This window comes from Loxodonta africana, chromosome 23 (genome assembly GCF_030014295.1).
Source record: "Loxodonta africana isolate mLoxAfr1 chromosome 23, mLoxAfr1.hap2, whole genome shotgun sequence".
NCBI lineage: Eukaryota > Metazoa > Chordata > Mammalia > Proboscidea > Elephantidae > Loxodonta > Loxodonta africana.
This window is the reverse complement of record NC_087364.1, coordinates 3,767,524-3,786,302: the sequence shown is the minus strand read 5'-3', so window position 1 is coordinate 3,786,302 and position 18,779 is coordinate 3,767,524. Positions and strand designations below refer to the sequence as shown.

The 18,779-nt window shown below is 44.0% G+C and overlaps 2 protein-coding genes across 2 annotated transcripts in view; one reads left to right on the top strand and one right to left on the bottom strand.

The window, feature by feature from the left end:
• The window catches only part of COL4A1 (collagen type IV alpha 1 chain), a 173,545-nt gene extending 156,541 nt beyond the window's left edge, over window positions 1-17,004 (bottom strand). Inside the window, exon 1 of the mRNA XM_064275232.1 lies at window positions 16,799-17,004. Coding sequence (XP_064131302.1) covers window positions 16,799-16,882 — 84 coding nt within the window. The 5' untranslated portion in view covers window positions 16,883-17,004. The remainder of the gene's footprint in view (window positions 1-16,798) is intronic.
• A 389-nt stretch (window positions 17,005-17,393) lies between these two features.
• Window positions 17,394-18,779, top strand: part of COL4A2 (collagen type IV alpha 2 chain) — a 250,289-nt gene continuing 248,903 nt past the window's right edge. Inside the window, exons 1-3 of the mRNA XM_064275231.1 lie at window positions 17,394-17,480; window positions 17,834-17,918; window positions 18,048-18,102. Of these exons, the coding sequence (XP_064131301.1) occupies window positions 17,875-17,918; window positions 18,048-18,102 (99 nt within the window). The 5' untranslated portion in view covers window positions 17,394-17,480; window positions 17,834-17,874. The remainder of the gene's footprint in view (window positions 17,481-17,833; window positions 17,919-18,047; window positions 18,103-18,779) is intronic.

Genomic DNA, 18,779 nt, shown 5'->3' with positions numbered 1-18,779 from the left:
CTCTATGACCAAGTCAATGGGATCCTGCATGAAGAGATTTGAAGAAAACAATCGGAAAGAGATGCTAACCCTAACCTTCAGCAGGAGAGAGACCCTGAAGACCAAAGGATGCAAGTGGTCATGCCACCCCATGGTATAACTGCCCATATCTCTTTGAGAATCTGATTTTTTAAAAAAAGATAACTCAGGCAATGCCTTTTTAAAATGCACCTGCGCACAGATTCATTCAAATCCGCATACGAGTTCGAGGGCTTCATGGACCCCACCCCGTCCCCGGTCCACCAAATAAAGAAGGCATCCCATCCTCTAGACTAGACGATGATTTTGTAAATCTCCAGCGTTTATATCACAGTAATTTGGGGAGGGGTATCCTAAAGCACCTTTTACCCTTAATTTCTTTTAATCTAAAAAGAACCCAAGGCATGTGAGGAAGACCCAATCCTGGAAGTTGCTGGTTTTAATCCTTCTTCTACTCTCCTTAGATATCCTCCATGCAGTCCTCTCACTCACGGTGCCAGGGCCCTTGCGGCAGCAGTGCTGGCTGCTGGAGTTAGCTGTCATCAAGTCAGCCCCCGACTCACAGCCACCCCACACACAGCGGGATCAGACCGTTGGGAGCTACAGTGCTTTCCTTGGCTGATTTTTGGAAGTAGATTTCCAGGCCTATCTTCCTAGTCTGTCCTCGTCTGGAAGGTCTCCTGAAACTTGTTCAGCATCACAGAAACAAACCTCCACTGACAGACGGGTGATGGCTGGTCAGGAGGTGCACTGGCCAGGAATCGAACCCAGGTCTCCCGCATGGAAGATGAGAATTCTACCTGAACCACCACTGACCTCTGCTTCTGCCTGTTGCTATTTCAGTCCAAGGCCCCAGGGTATGGAAGAGGGACAGATATTCAAGGATAATTATTGGCCAGCAGGCAGGCAGGTAGGATCAGGGGACCAGCAGAGGCAGCTACCTCTGTGCAGAGGATTAGGAGAGAACATTGTGCCCAGGTTTATTACCAGCATGCCAGTGTAGCAGCTGGATAGCCTGTGCCACTTTGTAACACTTCATGCTCACCGCTGGACTCCAGGATTGTGGGATAAGAAATGACTATTATAGAAAGTATCAATTCTGACCTAGACCTCTTCCTCCAGAGCTCTTCCGAAAAGTCTTTACAGTCACTCTCGTTCAACTAGTGATACAGGCTCGTTTCCATTCAAGGTTTTCCTGCCCGAACATTTCATCCAGCACAGGACACAAGACAAAGAAGACAAAGACGAGGTGCTGAGCCCCCAACCAAAAAAAAAAAAAAAACCCATTGCTGTCAAGTCATTTCCGACTCATAGCAACCCTACAGGACAGGGTAGAACTGCTCCACAGGGTTTCGAAGGAGCAGCTGGTGGATTCGAACTGTCAGTCTTTTGGTTAGCAGCTGAACTCTTAACTACCGCACCACCAGGGCTCTACTTAGTCCCCAGTTCTGCGTTACTCTGGTCCACTCCCTACTCGGTGTCCCAACGGGGCTTGGCTCACCAGTGCAAATTAGCAAAGTCCCAACACTTGAATAAATAAGACCAAAGGTATATAAAATTATTATATATACAGCCGTCCCCCTTTATCCATGGTTTCCCTTCCGCGGTTTCAGTTGCCCACGGTCAACCACAGTCTGCAGTGCTTGTGTTTAAGTAACTCTTCTTTTACTTAATAATGGCTTCAAAGCACAAGAGTGGTGATGCTGGCAAGCCAGAAATGCCACGGGGAAGCTGTAAAGTGCTTCTAACTTATTGTTATCTCTTACCATGCCTGATTTATAAATTAAACTTTATCATAAGTACAGGAAAAAGCCTAATATATAGGGTTGGGTACTCTCCACAGTTTCAGGCATCCGCTGGAGGTCTTGGAACCTATTTCCTGCCGATGAGGGAAGACGGTAAAGCAAGGTTTGCTCTCAACTTCCCCCCGCCAAAGCTCATGGCTCTCAGACATGGCATCACTCTGACTCCGGGAAGAACAGAAAGCACTGTACAAGCTAGCAGTTTTTCCATCCACCTGTAAGATTATTCATAATGAAAAACTCAATCTAATTATTTTGTTTTGCCAAGTACAGCTTTCAAATTAATACTATATTCCCTTAACTTACAGTCACCTACTATACATGACTAGATACAGTGCGTTAAAATTTTGTCTCCTAGTAGTTACTGGGGGTCCACGGTGATGCAGTGGTTAAGAGCTCAGGTCAGCAGTTCAAATCCACCAGCTGCTCCTTAGAAACCCTATGGGGCATTTCTATTCTGTCCTAAAGGGTTGCTATGAGTCGGAATCAACTGGACGGCAATGGTAAGTCTATCACCTGCCATTCTGTATTGAAGTCACGAGTGATTCTGCTCAGATATGGCAGACAGGCTCTGATACGGCACCCCAAGCTCAGAACTGCATTCTTTCAGACAATGTTTAGACACATTAGAAACACCACCTGGTCTGATCTCTCCTTCACCCTCTTACTCTGTATTTAGGAAAAGAATTGCCAATTAAGGGATTAAATTAAAGACCATTTGTATAATCATGGAGGCCTGGTGGTACAGTGGTTAAGGCACTTGGCTGCTAACCGAAAGGTCAGCGGTTCGAAGCCACCAGCAACTCTACAGAAGAAAGACATGTCAGTCTGCTTGCACAAAGATTTACAGCCTTGGAAACCTTTGGGGCAGTTCTACTCTGTCCTATGGGTCGCTATGAATCAGAGTCGACTTGACAGCAGCAAATTTGGTTTCAGGGTTTTGTATAATCATTCCCTACCAAAAAAGGTTCAGTAACATAATACATTTCATCTGAGATTTTTACATTATATCTTTTCCCTTTATTACTGTCTTTTCACAGTTGACAGTATAATACGATACATGTCCTGCCAACTGTCTAGGACAATTCCGCTAACATGTTTTGCCAAGAACTTTGACCTGTGATTTCTTTTTTAAGCCCCTGAGTATTTTCAAGGAAACCTTATCTTTGTGTTTCTGATTCATTTACCCCTTAGTCACAAACCGGATTTGTTTTGCTCAGGAAAGCTGGTGAATCTTGGTCCTAAGAACAAGATTCCAATTTTGCCAGAGAGTATAACCCCCATAGAAAAGGAGACCCAAGTGCTCATTGTAACTAGAAGTCCTCCAGGTTCAAGTAAGTGTTGAGCCTGGAAAACCAGCTCTTAATTTCTTGGTTTTGCTGCACATTTCGACAGCATGCCCCATGGGGGTTGCCGTTATCCCTTGGGAGTGGCATGACCACTTGCATCCTTTGGTCTTCAGGGTCTGTCTCCTGCTGATTGCAAAAGTATCTCTCTTTCTGACTGTTTTCTTCAGATCTCTTCATACTGGGTCCCATTGGCTTGGTCACAGAGTGATGCTTTTTGAGGCAAAGGACAATATTCTTGCATCATTATTGTGACACATGCTAACCTCATCAAGATATCTGGAGGTCAGGCATCCTGCAGAAATACATCAGCTTTGTAGTCTCCACTCCGTTCTCACATCTGGTATTTCCACATATGATGCCTTCAGCCACCCTAAATCCAAGTAGGCCTTTTCCCATCGCTAGCTTTGCATAATTCCCAGGGCTGAGAGGAGAACCAAGCTCCATCATATTATACTCTAAAGATATTTCAAATTTTCTGAAAAATGCAACAACCCTGAGTGTCTGTTAGTATCGTAAGTGTACTTTAGAGACAAGTAGATACGACTCCTACAAAAGGACTTTGGTTCTTTTCCTTATATTTATAACTCTTTTAACAACATTGAATTCCTGAGGCTGAACCATTCTTAAAACAACAAAGAAGAGCATCTTGTAAAATAATTTCTAGTTTGAAAAGATGCAAGTCAGAAATTGTTTGCTTGAATTTCATAAACAATCTTTGAGGGCAGCAATTTTTATCTGTCTTTTCCCCTCACCTATTTTTAGAATAATGTCTGGCACAGACGAGTGTGCAATAAATATTTATTACATTAATTACTACTGTGAAAAAACTATAAATAATCTCATTTCATGGGGTATGTTTACAGTTATGTTAATTGAAGGTCCTTAGTATATAAAAGCCCTGACATCCTATAAATGATAATGTCAAAGTAGAAATATACACAGACTCATTTCCCTATGGTATGTACAGACTAAGGAGCCCTGGTGGTGCAGTGGTTAAGCACTTGGCTGCTAACCGAAAGGTCTGCAGTTCAAACTCACCAGCCGCTCCACAAGAGAAAGATGTAGCAGCCTGCTTCCATAAAGGTTAAAAAAAAAAAAAACCCAAACCAGTTGTTGTCAAGTCGATTCGGACTCCTAGCAACGCTATAAGACAGAACAGAACTGCCCCATAGGGTCTCCAAGGAGCAGCTGGTGGATTCGAACTGCCAACCTTTTGGTTAGCAGCCAAGTTCTTAACCACTGCATCACAGGACTCCATAAAAGTTACAGCCCTGGAAACCCTATGAAGCAGTTCTTACTCTGTTCTATGGGGTCGCTCTGAATCGTCTCAACGACAATGGGAATATACAGACTTTTGTAGAAAGGTTCTTTATTTAGATGGGACAATCCCATATTTTAAGCTTTCTAATGGAAAACATGCTCAATCTGTCAGTATGTTTAGGTATTCCTCTTGGACTGTCCTAACATATGGCTTTCAGACCTCTATCTCAGGTGAATTCTGAAATGCGCCTAGGCAGCGAATGTTTACATGGCTGGAAAGCCCCACCTCTGTTGCCACGGAGGCATTTTCTATAATGGAAAATGTCAGGGCCAAGCAGACAACGGCAGAGACGTTCCAGGGTTAGGTCAACGGCGTGAGACTTGGAGCACTCTGAGCGGGCGCCGTTTCTCTCTCTCTCTGACTGCGCTCAGACCACGCCAGCTCACTTGATCTACACGATTCCCTGACTTAATTGCCACATCTAAAACACTAATTAGCAAAACAAGCGGCAAGTGAAGAGCTACGTTACAAAGGATTTGTTAGAAGTGATATACCAATAACTGAAAGAATGGCTGTCATCTTCAGACCCATCAACTCTGAACACAGCTGATGAGTTGGTGGAAAATTATGAGTCAATAATACCCATACACGTGTTGCCATCCAGTCATTTTCAACTCACAGCAACCCTGTAGGACAGGGTAGAAGTGCCCCATAGGGTTTCCAAGGAGTGGCTGATTAGAACTTTTGGTTAGCAGCCACGCTCTTAACCACCGAGCCACCAGGGCTCCTGAGTCAATAGTAAGACTCCAAAACTCAGAATGAGGGCAAAACCACATGTCTTTGAGAATGTGACGAAATAAATCGCAGACATCCCAAAATTTCTCACCGTCAGGAAGACGATGACATTTCTCATTTTACAGAGGCGAGGAAGGAGGATTTCTAAAGTGATTCCCAGTTTGCACAATGCTTTATTAAACTATGGTCTTTTTTTACATTAATCATTCACAGGAAGAAATTGACAGAAGACTCACCCTTCTTAAAATAAAAAACAAAAAAAATTTTTTTTTTTTTTAAAATACCAAATGTCTGAAAATCTCATGAGAATCTGAAACTGTGATGACGCTGCCACTATCGTGCACTTCGTTTTTATTTGCTTGTGTTAGATTAATTCTATCTGCTTTGGAGTGCAGTTTTTCCATCGCGGAAATATTTTAGGGATAGTGCTATGCCCTTAAAAAAGCGTGCAAAGAATACTTATTAATTAAATGTGTGAATATCATCATAATCCCAATATTTTTAAATGAACTAAGAAGACTATCTCATCTCAAGAATGAAGTGGAAGTAAAAGAAAGATATTATTCAGTCTTCAAAAATTTAGTCATGTACGTCTTAAATCAGACTATCAATAAGGTAATAATGAAATCAATAAGAATAGCTAAAATTTATCGAGCTCTTGTGATATGCCAGTCACTCATCTGTGAGCTTTACAGGTAATAAGGTGTACTACCCTCACAATAATCCTGTAAAGGAATACTATTGTTATCCCCATTTTATAGACAAGAGAAAATGAGGCACAGAGAGGTTAAGTAGGCTGCCAAGGCCAAACAGCTAGAAAGCGCTAAAGCAAGAAGAGTCCAGGCTCAGGAAGTCTGGCTACAGAGCTTGTAATGGTCCAACGGTCTTTCTAGGGTTTCAGAGCCTACATGAAAAGCTTTATGGACAACGAAAGGACAGTATAAGTTTTAGTTTTTCATTACAACATCTATCATGCCATTATTAAAATTATTCTTACTTTAACTTCAGGGTATGCCAGAATACAAAGTAGACAAACAATTCTAACCACTTGTATATTTTCTGACCCTCATTTACTGAACGAATTTCAAATGTCAGCAGCAAGATTTGTATCTAAGGAGTTATCAATTTATTACTTAGTGCTTTGTACTTATGTGAGTCATAGCCTTACTTGTTTTATTTTCAGTGATGTTTGAAAAAAAAAGGGTGAGGGGACTTTGGTTACAAATTTGGCCCCTAGCCTAAAACAATATCCAAAGTTACACGTTTTTGAATGAATTATCTAGTGGAGAAAAAAATCCAAATATCTCTAATACATTAGTGAGTGATAACCCTTTATGAAAGAACAGAAAATTTCTAAGGTCAACATGACATAATTTAAAAAAAAGATGGATTATACATTTAAACAAAAATTATTTTGAAAGCCTGAATTCTAGAATAAAGAAATATGGTCTTATTACTTCCAAGTATTTGGAAAAACAAAATCTAATTATTATCAAGGCACCCAATAGCCATCTGGTCAGATTTGCTTTAATGAGCTGATAAAAAGCATCTGCTGTTAGCATAATATTTACATGCAAATAATTTCTGCTAAAGATATGGTATTAAAAGAGGGTAACTCGAGAACACTGCACACTGCATATCCTACGTAACAAGGACTGTGTTCTTCCCAGCTTATCAGTGAATATATTGATTCTGGACTGGGTCTGTGTGCTTATCCAGAATAAATCTGACCCAGAGGCTAAGCTAACCATATTGTGGATGATATTTTTTTCCCTTCACTGACCCATTTTTTCTGCTTTGGCAAGTTTTGCCTCCATTTTAAAGGTCATTTCCTCACCAAAATTTAGGAGTTATTTTAAACCGCTAATCGCAAATGGTCTTTAATCTCCAGGAAATGGCTTTGGCCCTGATACGATACAAAGCGGAACTTCCTAACTCAGGGACCCAAGTGGCTGAGACATGGAGGAAGTGGTGAGGGCGGCACATTGCAAGAATTTGAGAGCAAAGGGCTGAGGAATCCAACATGATAAACCCCAAAGGGGGTCTCCTGCCCGAGTCCCCTCTTAAGTGTGTCCTGCCTTTGTCCAGTCTCAGCAGGTGGGTGGGCTGGAATCCAAACACAAAAGATGACAAAAGTTTGATTCGAAACAGTTCAATCGTGAGAAACATCACATGACATTCTCTGAAGAGGAAACAAGGACACAGGGGATGAGGAATCTCTCCCAGCCATCAGCTTTTATCACTTTCCATACAGGCCATCCCTCTCCACATTCATGAGAATCAGCCTCCTGGCAGTCCACACGCATGCTTCTTGAACTTCCTTCCTACCACTAACCTTCCAAATTTGCACCACAGAGTAGGAACTAGACTTGTCAGCAAGAACAACCAATGAAGGGAAAAAAAGAGAGAATGGGGAGAACCGTTTTAAACGCCATGGCTCAACTTCAATTTGAGGAGCAAACTGATGCCCCAGAATAGTGTCTGTACATCTAGCTCTGCTTTCTGATGACCTCACATCCTCTAGGCCACTCCCTCTGCAAAGTGAAGAGAATGGACCAGACCTACAGTTTCCAGACCAGCAGCATGAGCATCCCCTAGGAACTTGTTAGAAATGCAGATTCCCAGGTCAATCCTTGTGGAACCCCGCCATGTGTGTTTCATCAATCCCTCTAGATGACTCTGATGGGAGTTCGGATCTGAGAACCACTTAGGTGATCATGATGTGGCCTGTTCCAACAATAAGATACCCTGTTTGTATAATTACTATGCTAGTTATTCCTCAGAATTTGTTTTTACTTTAACGAATGCATAGAATAGTGCCTGGCATGAAGCAAGCACTTTATAAATGCTTTACAAACATTAATTCATTTAATTCTCACAAATACCTTGTAGGTAAAGCACTATTACTAGCCCACTTTACAGATGAGGAAATGAGGGCAGACAGAGGTGGCCCAAGGTCACACAGTTAGTAAGCGGCAGAGCTGGCATTCAAAGCCAGCCCAGCACAGCTCCAGTGTCCATGTGCTTAACTGCAGTCATGCTACTTCCTCCAGTACGGAGAATGTCATTGGGCTTACCTCCTCTCTGGATGTATTTACAACATTGCAATTGTCTTTCCAAAAAGTTGTGTTTACCTCAGCCCCTTTCATGCAAGCTTCTTACAGAAACGGGCATTTCTTTTGCCTGGTTTAATTGCAGGGTTAAGCTGAACACTGAGACAGTCTATAATCGCTTCTATTTAACATACAAAGTTAACAAGTGGACATTACAAAAACACACAAGACTATAGGTGCTGCGGCCTTTTTTCTCTAATAAAATCTGTCACCTTATGGGTAAGGATGATAGTAATATTATCACTTAATCAAGATCTAAAGCAGAAACGGTCCTGATTTGGCAGATACGTTTTATGTAACTCAGTAATTATCTGACATTAAAATTTTATGGTATTTTTAAAAAGATTATAAAATGAACTCAACAATTAAAACTAATGATGACAAGGAGCTGCTGGTGTTTAAAACAACTTTTTAAAGCCAATGCTTTTGGATGACATGGCGTTAAACGCTCCTGTTTCAGAAACAAGACATCGGTTGCATTAAAAGGTAATTGTGGGAAGATTCTACGGAAGAATCTGATAAAAAGGGAGAAAGTACAGAACAGAATTTTGAATTCTCATGAAACCTAGATTTTTAGAGCCATGGAGGCTGGATGAATCCCCCAAAACCACTGCCTTGAGATAATCTTTAAAACTTAAACCAAAAACATTCCCAGAAGTCTTCTTAAACCAAACAATAGTCTAGCTTAACTAGTAAAGAATGTCTGCCTTGAGCATTGTGCTCTTCTAAGATCTATCTATACGGGATCAAATTGACAACAGCAACTCAAAGATTAGATAGGAACCTTAGGGGGCAGCGTGTTTGTTAACAGGGAGAAAGAATTCGGAAAAGGAGGGTAAGAATGGTTATACAGCTTGAAGAATGTAATCAGTGTTGCTGAATTGTACCCATAAAAACTGTTGAACTACTTTTGCTGTGTATATTCTCAACAACAAAATCAATAAATTATAAAAGAGGATAATTGGGAGGCTTAAAATAAATTTTGATTGTTTTTTCATACTGCAAAAAAAAAAAAATGTTTAGGGATGTATTAACCAAATCTTCAATTGGTATTAAGGTATAATATTAAGTTATACCTTAATATTATTTGTTAAATAAAAATGAAGGAAAGATGCCAAAATTATTATCATTGCTTTTATTTGTGACACTTGAAACAGGAAACAAATACTGATTTAGTACCCTCAAAAACGCCATTTACTGTGGTAAATAATGAGAGCTAGGTATACAGATTTATCTTTCTGAAATGAAGATACACATGGCTAAACGTCATTTCCTATGAAGCTTCCTCATATCGAGGTGTGCAATAGCCTCTTGGAAACCTTTGGAAAGGTTTTGGAAACGGCTTTCAAAACTTTGAGTAACAACTAGAAAATTCTGGGTTTTGTTCTCATAAAGAAATGTTTATTTTATAAAGCAGAAACCCTGATAACTTTTTTTTTTTTTTTTACCATTTTCATAAAATGTGTATTTGGTCAAATGGAAATAGAGCCATTGACATCAAATCTGATCCTTCTAGTTCACAGCCAGTGTCTCCTGCTAATATTTGAATAAGAAAGAAATAATCACACTACACTATTTCTTTGGTAATAAACAATAGTTATTCCAAAACCTAGAAAAAAGTACTAATTCCAAGAGCAATAGAAGATGAGGCAGTTACAAAATCCTCCTTTTTCAAGCAAGAATTTATACCATCAACGGATATGCAAAAGCCTGCACGACATTTAAAATATTGCTTTAATATCTGATTTGAATACCTCGCATTTGTCTTTGACTTTACATCAAGTCTAGAAAGCTTTGAAACTCAGATAACCTAAAATGTTATTAGAGCATGCAGATTAAAAATCAAATCTAGCAAAGCTTCAACAAAGATTATCACTAAGCCAAGGAAGAAACTATTTACACAGAGTTCAGCATTGTATATAGTTCTGAGTCATGTTTAGTCTGTGCTGGAATATCTACTTCCAATTCCAAATTATGGAGAAATACCTCAGTTTGGCATTGTGTTTCTTTGGTTTCTTTAGTAACATAGGGTTCAGGAAAGCAGTATGTGTCGTAATTGTGTGAGCAGGTACACAGCATGGAGCCCTGGTGTCACAGTAATCAGGAGCTTGGCTGCTAACCAAAAAATCAGCAGTTCAAATCCACCAGCCACTCCTTGGAAAACCCCTGGGGCAGTTCTACTCTGTCCTACAGGGCCGCTATGAGTTGGGACCAACTCGACGGCACCTAACAACGAGAAAAACAGTACACAGCATACTCTAGGACTCTCCTGAAGGGTCCTAAGTAAATGGCAGCAAGAAACATTAGGACCAATTACAAGTCATTAATGATTCCCTTCTATGTCTCAGTATGTCCTCAAGAGTCTTTTAAGCTGACAGAGGAGTCAGAAGTAGCATACATAAAGCAATAAACCATGTGGCTGTAATAACAGCCAATCCTTATTGGGTGCTTACTATGTGCCAGGCACTTCATATGCCCACCCACACTTACTGCCCAACTGGAAGGCTTTGGTAGATATTACTATTACCCTCATTTTATGGATTAGGGAGCTGAGGTTCAAAGAGATTACAGTTAGTGAGGACTGAAGTATAAGATGGATTTTTGTTTGTTTGCTTTTAATCCAAATGCTTAAAGCTATTCTTCATTGCAACTCTGAGCGTAGAAGAGATTGCATGGAGAAGGTGCAATGTGAGAAGTGCATTAAGAGATTCAGTAGAATTAAAGCAAGCAAAAGGGGGGAAGAGAGGACATTCCAGGTAGGAGGGCAGGAGACATTAAAATGGAATACAAAGATTAGACCTGCATCACAGTTACCAAAGACGCATTTGGGGAAATAGTAAGGAATAAGGCCAGATTAATTCGATAGACTCATATTGTGAAGGGCATGGAAGGCCAAGCCAAAGAGATGGGTACCCTTGGTTGGAGGGTTGGATAACAGGTATCCACTGTCAGATCCAGAGCGGAGGAATTAAGTGGTTTTAAGTGAGATGTCAGAGGACAATTAGCCTCACACAGCATGTGGAAAGGGATGGAGAGAACAAGAGGCTGAAAGGAGGCATGTGAGCAAGGAGGGTTTTGTAGTAATCCTGGCCCAAGATGAGCAGGCCTGGAATACGGTAGTAACTACGGGAAGAGAAAGCAAAGGGTGAATCTGAAAAGCATGTAGAAAGATGAAACGGTAGCCTTTGTGACTGGGTAGACATAGGAATTACAAAAGGGCAAAGGGTGAGGGCTCAAGATGAAACCAAGGTCTCCAGTCTGAGCATCAGGGAAGATGGTGGCACTAACGACCAAAGGGGGAGTGGGGTGAAAGATGGTCAATCCAGCTTGGAACATATTTGCTAAATGTGATACCACAGGAGGACAGCCAAGTTGAGGAGTCCCATGGAAACTTGAAGATACTGGACTGGAGCTCAAGAAAGAAGTTTGGAGCCACTGTCAGGGAATGATACTGAATCATGGGAGTAGATCCTTCCAGGTTGAGACTGTAGAGAAAAAAGAAAACATGATGAAGCCTACCCCAATAGCATACACACACTGAGGAAGAAGAGCACCAAAAAAAAAAAAACCAAACCCAACTCATAGCGACCCTATAGCACAGAGTAAAACTGCCCCATAAGGTTTCCAAGGAGCAGTTGGTGAGTTTGAACTGCCGAACCTTGGGTTAGCAATCGTGCTCTTAATCACAGCACCACCAGGGCTCCAAGAACACGGAAGCAGAGATATAAAAAGAAAACTAGGATAAACCTAAGTCACAGAAATTAAAACCAGGAGAATAATGGAGGAGAAAAACTGGATGGAACCAGTTCACTGTGTACCAGACTACAAAAAGATTAAACCAAAAGTAACTCTTATACTATTAAACTCCTTAAAAGAAATTCACCATTGAAACCTCTTTTGGTTTATATCCCTTTTCATTGTGTGCTTGAGAATGGGAGGAATATGTCTTTTGTATTGTTCTGTAGCTGACATTTTTTAGTAGTTGTTTAATAATAGCAGGAAGAACAATGCTATAATTATATTAATTTACGCATTCTACTGTTGCTTACTCTCTCCCAAGAACTCAAAATACCAAACATACTTGAAGGACATTTTAATGAGGTTAAGCCTTTTTCAATTTCTGGAACAATTATTATAACAAACATTGTGTAGTTCATCAAAACAAATGTAATTTCTTCATTTTTTGATGCCTGCCCTATTTCTAAAAGGATTTGCTTAAAGTGCGTCACTTGTGGGCTCAATTTGTATACAAAATCTTCACAAGCATCTTAACTAAATAACTGAACTTGTTAAGTTATGGCCATCCTCATTAGTTCCAAGAAATCTGCCCACCATCTTGTTAATGAATAATGTAGGGTTTTGTGAATTCCCTCATGCCTTTGTCCAAGCGAGGGTAGGTTTTCTTGGTCACTCCTCCTGCCTAGAGCCAATCAACCAAGCTACAACTTTCCAAACACCCCCAAACCTACCCGCAGCCTGGCAGAAAGGGGAGGCCACCAAAGACAGGGTCTTTGTTTGGCGCCATATGCTTCTTATAGCTCTTCTCCTAGAACCTGCCCCTCAATTTCTGTCTACCCCTCTGAGATAAAACTTCAGCTACCAAAATTGGTAATAGTAGAAATGATGGCCTCTTGGTATCTCAGAGGAGGAAACCACGGGCTCATCTTTAAATGCAATTGCTCTTGGACTTGAGAAAGGACAGACAGAATTCTCACACCTTCCACCAATAATGTGTCGTGTACCGTCGAGTTGATTCCAACTCATAGCGACCCTACAGGACAGAGTAGAACTACGCCATGGGGTTTTCTAGGCCTGTAAGCAGTTCACCTGGTCCTTCACCCCATGGAGCCGTCAGTGGGTTCAAACCACAGATCTTTCGGTTAGCAGCCAGGCGCTTAACCAGTGTGCCTCCAGGGCTCCTTCTAGCTATATACACCATATTAATGTACACGAAAACAGTACATTGGGTTTATAATTCCTATGTCTTCCTCAGATTGCAGAGGTGGAATGTCCTCCCAGAAGTTTCCTCTGAGTTCCGCAAACGTGGGCTAGGTGCTCCTAAGGCTCTTCGTTTACCTTGATTGTCGCATTGACTCGGCTGAGTTGTATTGGCCTGTTTCTTTCTTGGCATCTCTCACCAGACTCTGACCTTCTTGAGGGCAGAGCACATGTCATGAGGAGGCACTCAGTGTGCACGTGTGGAAGGAAGTGGGGAATGGATCCCTGTGAGGAAGGGGCAGTTCTGCCAAGGAAACTGAGGCACAGGGTTAAGCGAGTCCTCCAAGATTATCTGCTAAATAACAGCAGACGTGAAATTTAGGATCCTCTTGCCCCTAAACCACCCTCCTTCTGTGTATGTGTGTGTGTGCATGTGTGTGTGACTAATTTTATGCCACTCATAATTCTATGAGAGAGTCCAACGTTATGTACATAATTTGTGTACATTATCTCTTCTGATCATTTTTAGGGTAGCTTTCTTTCACCCTAATCCTATTCCAAATATAAACAGCACTATGACTGGTGGATTCCAACTACCAGTCATTGGTATTAGCCCTGGTGGCACAGTGGTTAAGAACTGCTAACCAAAAAGGTCGGTAGTTGGAATTCACCAGCTGCTTCTTGGAAACCCTATGGGGCAGTTCTATTCTGTCCTACAGAGTCACTATCAGTCAAAATCAACTCAACTGCAACGGGTTTGGGTTTTGGTTTTTTGGGGTTTACAATTGGTATGATACCTTCAGGAGCCCTGGTGGTTCAATGGTTAAGAGCTCAGTTGCTAACCAAAAGGTTGGCAGTTTGAATCCACCAGCCACTCCATGGAAACCCTGGGGTAGGTCTACTCTGTCCCATAGGGTTGCTATGAGTCAGAATTGGCAGGACGGCAATGGGTTTTTTTGATTATTATACCTTTACCAATATCACATCTGAGACTTGGGTTTGATGTTACTATTATTGGGACTAAATCAGCAATCACCCTTCTTATTTAAACTGCATTTCCAGAGGAAAGTGGTTCATATTTGTATGGGAATTAAGTCTCATTTACTTTGAGCTCTAGGTCATTCGGTCCCAGAAGTAGTGACTAATGGTCAGGAGATGCCAATACGTCTACATAGACATCACCACACTTAGGGGAAAGTTCACATCTCTGATCCTCAGAAATCCTCACTATCACAGCACAGCCAGCTGGAGGGGGAGTCTGAAAGCTGCTGAAGGAACGGTTCATTCAGTCGGTAAACCTACATGACAGAGAACAGAGGTTGCTAAGGATAACACCAGAGGCATTTTTGTCTCAGGCCTGCCCCCCATTCCTCTTTTCTAGTTTAAGAAAGAAAAGTTTCAGACGGGAGAGCGGTGGTAGGAGAGGCAGGACATAATTTCACTGGTCTAGGAAACCCACTTACACACACACGTACATGAACGTTATGACCATTACAAATACGGTCAAATATGAAATCAAATATCCTTTCAAGTGCAAGAAAAAAGTATAATTTGATCCTGAAACGTAGCACGTCATGACTAGGGTGCTAATATGCCAGACCTCTGAAAACACTCTGGGACACCTTGTGACATACGACAAAGCTAGTGGACATGAATGTAATTGGGCTTTAGAGAATAACTAAGGAGAATTCAAATAGTCCCCAAACTCAACAGGAGTTGATTTCCTAGGTAGGAGTAGGGATTCCCAGAAATGAGTGGCTCATTTTTTAAAGTCCTAGCTTTTCGAAAGGCTAATCTTTGCAATTAGCTTTGCTTTATAACATTATCCATCAGGAAATCTGAGTCCAAATAAAGGTTCATATTTTCAAATAAAGAACTTTCTCTGATTGGCCCTGGCATCAGGTTTAGCATCTCTATTTTGAAGTTTTAGCTCTTTGGGTCAATATTTCTAGACTAAAGAAAAAAATACATTCTTAAGCCTACTCTTTTGAAAGTATTTTGTCATCATCAACAAAGAGTGATTAAATAACTGACTAGGGTACTTGGCTGGACTCTGGACTAGGAGGAAAAAACCTGAAGTTAACTGTTGGTGTAGCCACGGGTCCTTTCAATAAGCAATGAAGGAGCTGTGAGTGAGGAGACAAACTCTCAATCGTGAGATAAGTGTGTACACCCATTGCCATCAAGTGGGTTCGGACTCATAGTGACCCCATAGGACAGGGCAGAATTGCCTCAGAGGGTTTCCAAGGCTGTATTCTTTACGGAAGCAGACCGCCACATCTCTCTGCCCTGGAGCGGCTGGTGAGTTCAAACTGCCGACCTTTCAGTTAGTAGGTGAGCACTTTAATCACTGTGCCACCAGAGCTCCTTCATGTGTGTGTATTACCAGTTTACTCTGGCATGTAGTAGTTAATAATTTGTGTACAGTTAAGCGGTGTCAGTGAATATCATTCTTCTGGAAGAGAACTAAAAAAAAAACTAAGTAAATTTACAAGATGAAGAATTTTGAACTGTAAAAGAGTAGGCGTGGGGAATCTGACAAGTAGCAAAATCATTTTAACCATTTGAGGAAAAAAAATGCAAAATGTGCTTAGAAGCCACACCTTCACCGGCTTTTGGACGACATGGCCTAGGACACTAGGTAACAGCTGAGATCTTTTTTCTGTCTGAGGGGAAGAAAAAAAGGACAGAATCGCAGTCCACCACGGTGGCCTGTCCAGGGCTGGAAGCGTGGACTCCTGCAAACAGATCTCTCAGATTCCTTCTGGGCAAGCACGTAGCCAGAGGAAATGAAAACTAGGAAAACAATTTGTACATAGAACAATGAACGGTAGTTTCATTTTGGTTTTGCACTCAAATATAAAAGTGGCTATAATTCTAAACGTACATATATATTAATAAAAGGCAACAAAGAGAGAATGGTAATTTTTTTAAGTTGCAAGTACAGAGGAGCTCCGCTCCTGTCTAGAGCGCTCTTTAGCAACAGAAAAATCGTGGGAAAGCAGAGATACAGCTGTTTCCAGGCAAATGGCCCAGCATTGGTTCCAGCATCAACCATCAGTCTCTCCAAAGAACGAGAGAAACACGCCCAAAGCAACTCACTTGCACATGTGTGTGAGGCTGCGAGCAGCGTGGGCTGCGCGTGTCCACTCAGTTCAGTCCCGGACCCACTCCGGGCACCCAGGGCAGGTGAAGACGCCCAGGCGCTGAGCGCCACGGTGAAGCCGGTTCAAATCCCGCTCTGCTCCCGAGCACCCTCCCATCCCTCCACTGTGCGCGCTAAGCTGGCTCCTCGCTTCCTTCGGCCCCGGAGGAGTTCTCTAACTGTCCCCTTCCCAACCTACAACAAAGAAGGCTCTGTAATGGATGCACCATCGCAGCCCACAGAGATCAAAACCGGGCAACGACCCGGAGAAATACACCTTGCTCTGCCACACGCTGGCCCGGCGCGACCCCTCGAGGGTCAGCGGGCGGCTCTGGGGAAGGGACAAAGGGGCTGCGCGGAGCTGGCCGGGCACTCACCTTCGCAGCCACTCGGCTGCGCTCCTCGTGGAGCAGGAGGGCGGCGAGCAGCAGCAGCAGCCAGACGCCGGGCCGGGGCCCCATGGTCCCGCGCCTCTGGGCGGCGGGCGGCGGCGGCGGCGGGCGGGGAGCTCAGGGCGCGGTGCCCTGGCGGCGGGCGAGGCGCTCCGGGAGCCGCGGGCGGGTCACTGTCGGAGAGCCGGGGCGCGAGCGCTGCGCATCGTCCTGGGCGCTGCTGCTCGGAGAGGCAGACTTTAGAGCTGATCGCGGAGCTCCCCCAATTTGTTGGCGCTGCCCCCTCCCCCCGGCGGTGCGCGGGCGGCGTTTCAAATGGGAGGACCCTGCGACGCGTGTAAGAGGGAGAGGGAGCGCGCGGCCAGGGAAGAGCTGCCGCTGCGAGCCAGGAAGTCGGGGCTCTGTGTCTCTGCACCCGCGCGCCCCGCCGCTCCTCGCCTCTGCGCTCGCCGCTCCCGGGAGGCGCGCCCCGACCCGGCGCCCGCGCTCCCCCGCCGAGGCCCGGAGGCCGGCAGGCAGGCCCGAGAGCCGGAGGCCGCGCGCAGCCAGGGGTGGGGAGAGCGGCCGCGGCGAGTGCCCCTGCCCCTTGCTGGCGCTCCGGTTCCCACACTGGGCTCTGGAGGGGCCAATGCGCGAGGGCAGCAGCCCCTGAAGCCTAGCGGGGGAGGTGAGTGCGAGCCCCGGGCCCAGAGACCTGGGGGCGCGACAGCACGGCCCGACTCTGGAGGGGGCCTCTCGCAGACTGGGACTGCGCACTCGTCTAGTTAGGACTGGGAAGGAGGAGCGGCGCGGGCAAAGTGGGAGCGAGCTGACTCCGCTAAAAGCAGCCTCGGTGCCTCAGTGGGAAGGCTCCCTTCTTTTCTGTCTAGTCGGGGGACGTATCTACAGTCACCCCGGAAAGCAGGCGGCGCACCGTGGAGCACAGCTTGCTTTGCACGCGTACCACAGGTAGAGATTGGCAATGAGAATGCTTTGCCTTCCCACTCCCTCACTAAATCCACTTGGTCTCTTGCCTTCTAGGCTAAGACCGACCGACAGCCAAGAGAGGCCGAGCTGGGAGCATGGGTCCAGGCCTGTGGGCGGCGTCCTGCCCTTCCCTGTGGCGGTAAGAGACTATCTGCCCTTATCTTTGTGGGTCCCTTGCGGGAACTCTTCCTATATAACTTTAAGGAATTGACAAGCCGGGAGCCGACAGGACCATGTTCATGTAGCTGTTTCTCCCACTCCCATCCAGGTGGCTGCTGCTGGGGACTGTGACAGTGGGGTTGTTGGCCCAGAGCGTCCTGGCGGTAAGTCCTGTCGCCGCTTCCACGCGCTTTGATTCGCGCGCCAGAGTGGTTAGGACGTTCGAATGGCCTTGCTGGATGGCAGCTCAGGCGTGCTCACCTGAGTGTGTGTGTGTGTGTGTGTGTGTGTGTGTGTGTGTGTGTGGTCTCCAGCCCCCACCCAGCCGAGGTCCCTGCAAACGCTACTTTCCCTAAAGAACTTCGCTGCTTTCCTTCTCTTGGTTTTCCCAACTTCAATCCTATGAGTTACAGGCTTTGGCCCTTACACGGGAGCGACTAATTAAAAACGTAGCCTCAGGCATCCTCTTGGTTTGTTTGAGCAAAGTCCCAACTTCAGCACACAAGGCAGAGTGTGAGTCACGTGGGGATGAGACGCCAAGGTTAAGGGAAAGAAAAGCTTTTGTAGAACACTGATGTTGGTTTCTAGCACTGTCCCTGGCAGAGTTTTTGTTTTTTCAGGTTTTTCGTTGTTATTGTTGTTGGAGGGTTTGTTTGGTTGGTTCCTTGTATTTTGCAAAAGAGAGGCTTTGGGGGGAATGGACAAGGCAAAGAGGAGAACAAGACCAGAAGGAGTGTACTTCGTTTTAACAATCGTGGGGGAATTACAGAAGAGTGTGTGTTTTCCCCCAAATTTTGGTCTCTACTGGAAGAGCCACAGGCATAGGGCTGCTAAGCCTTGC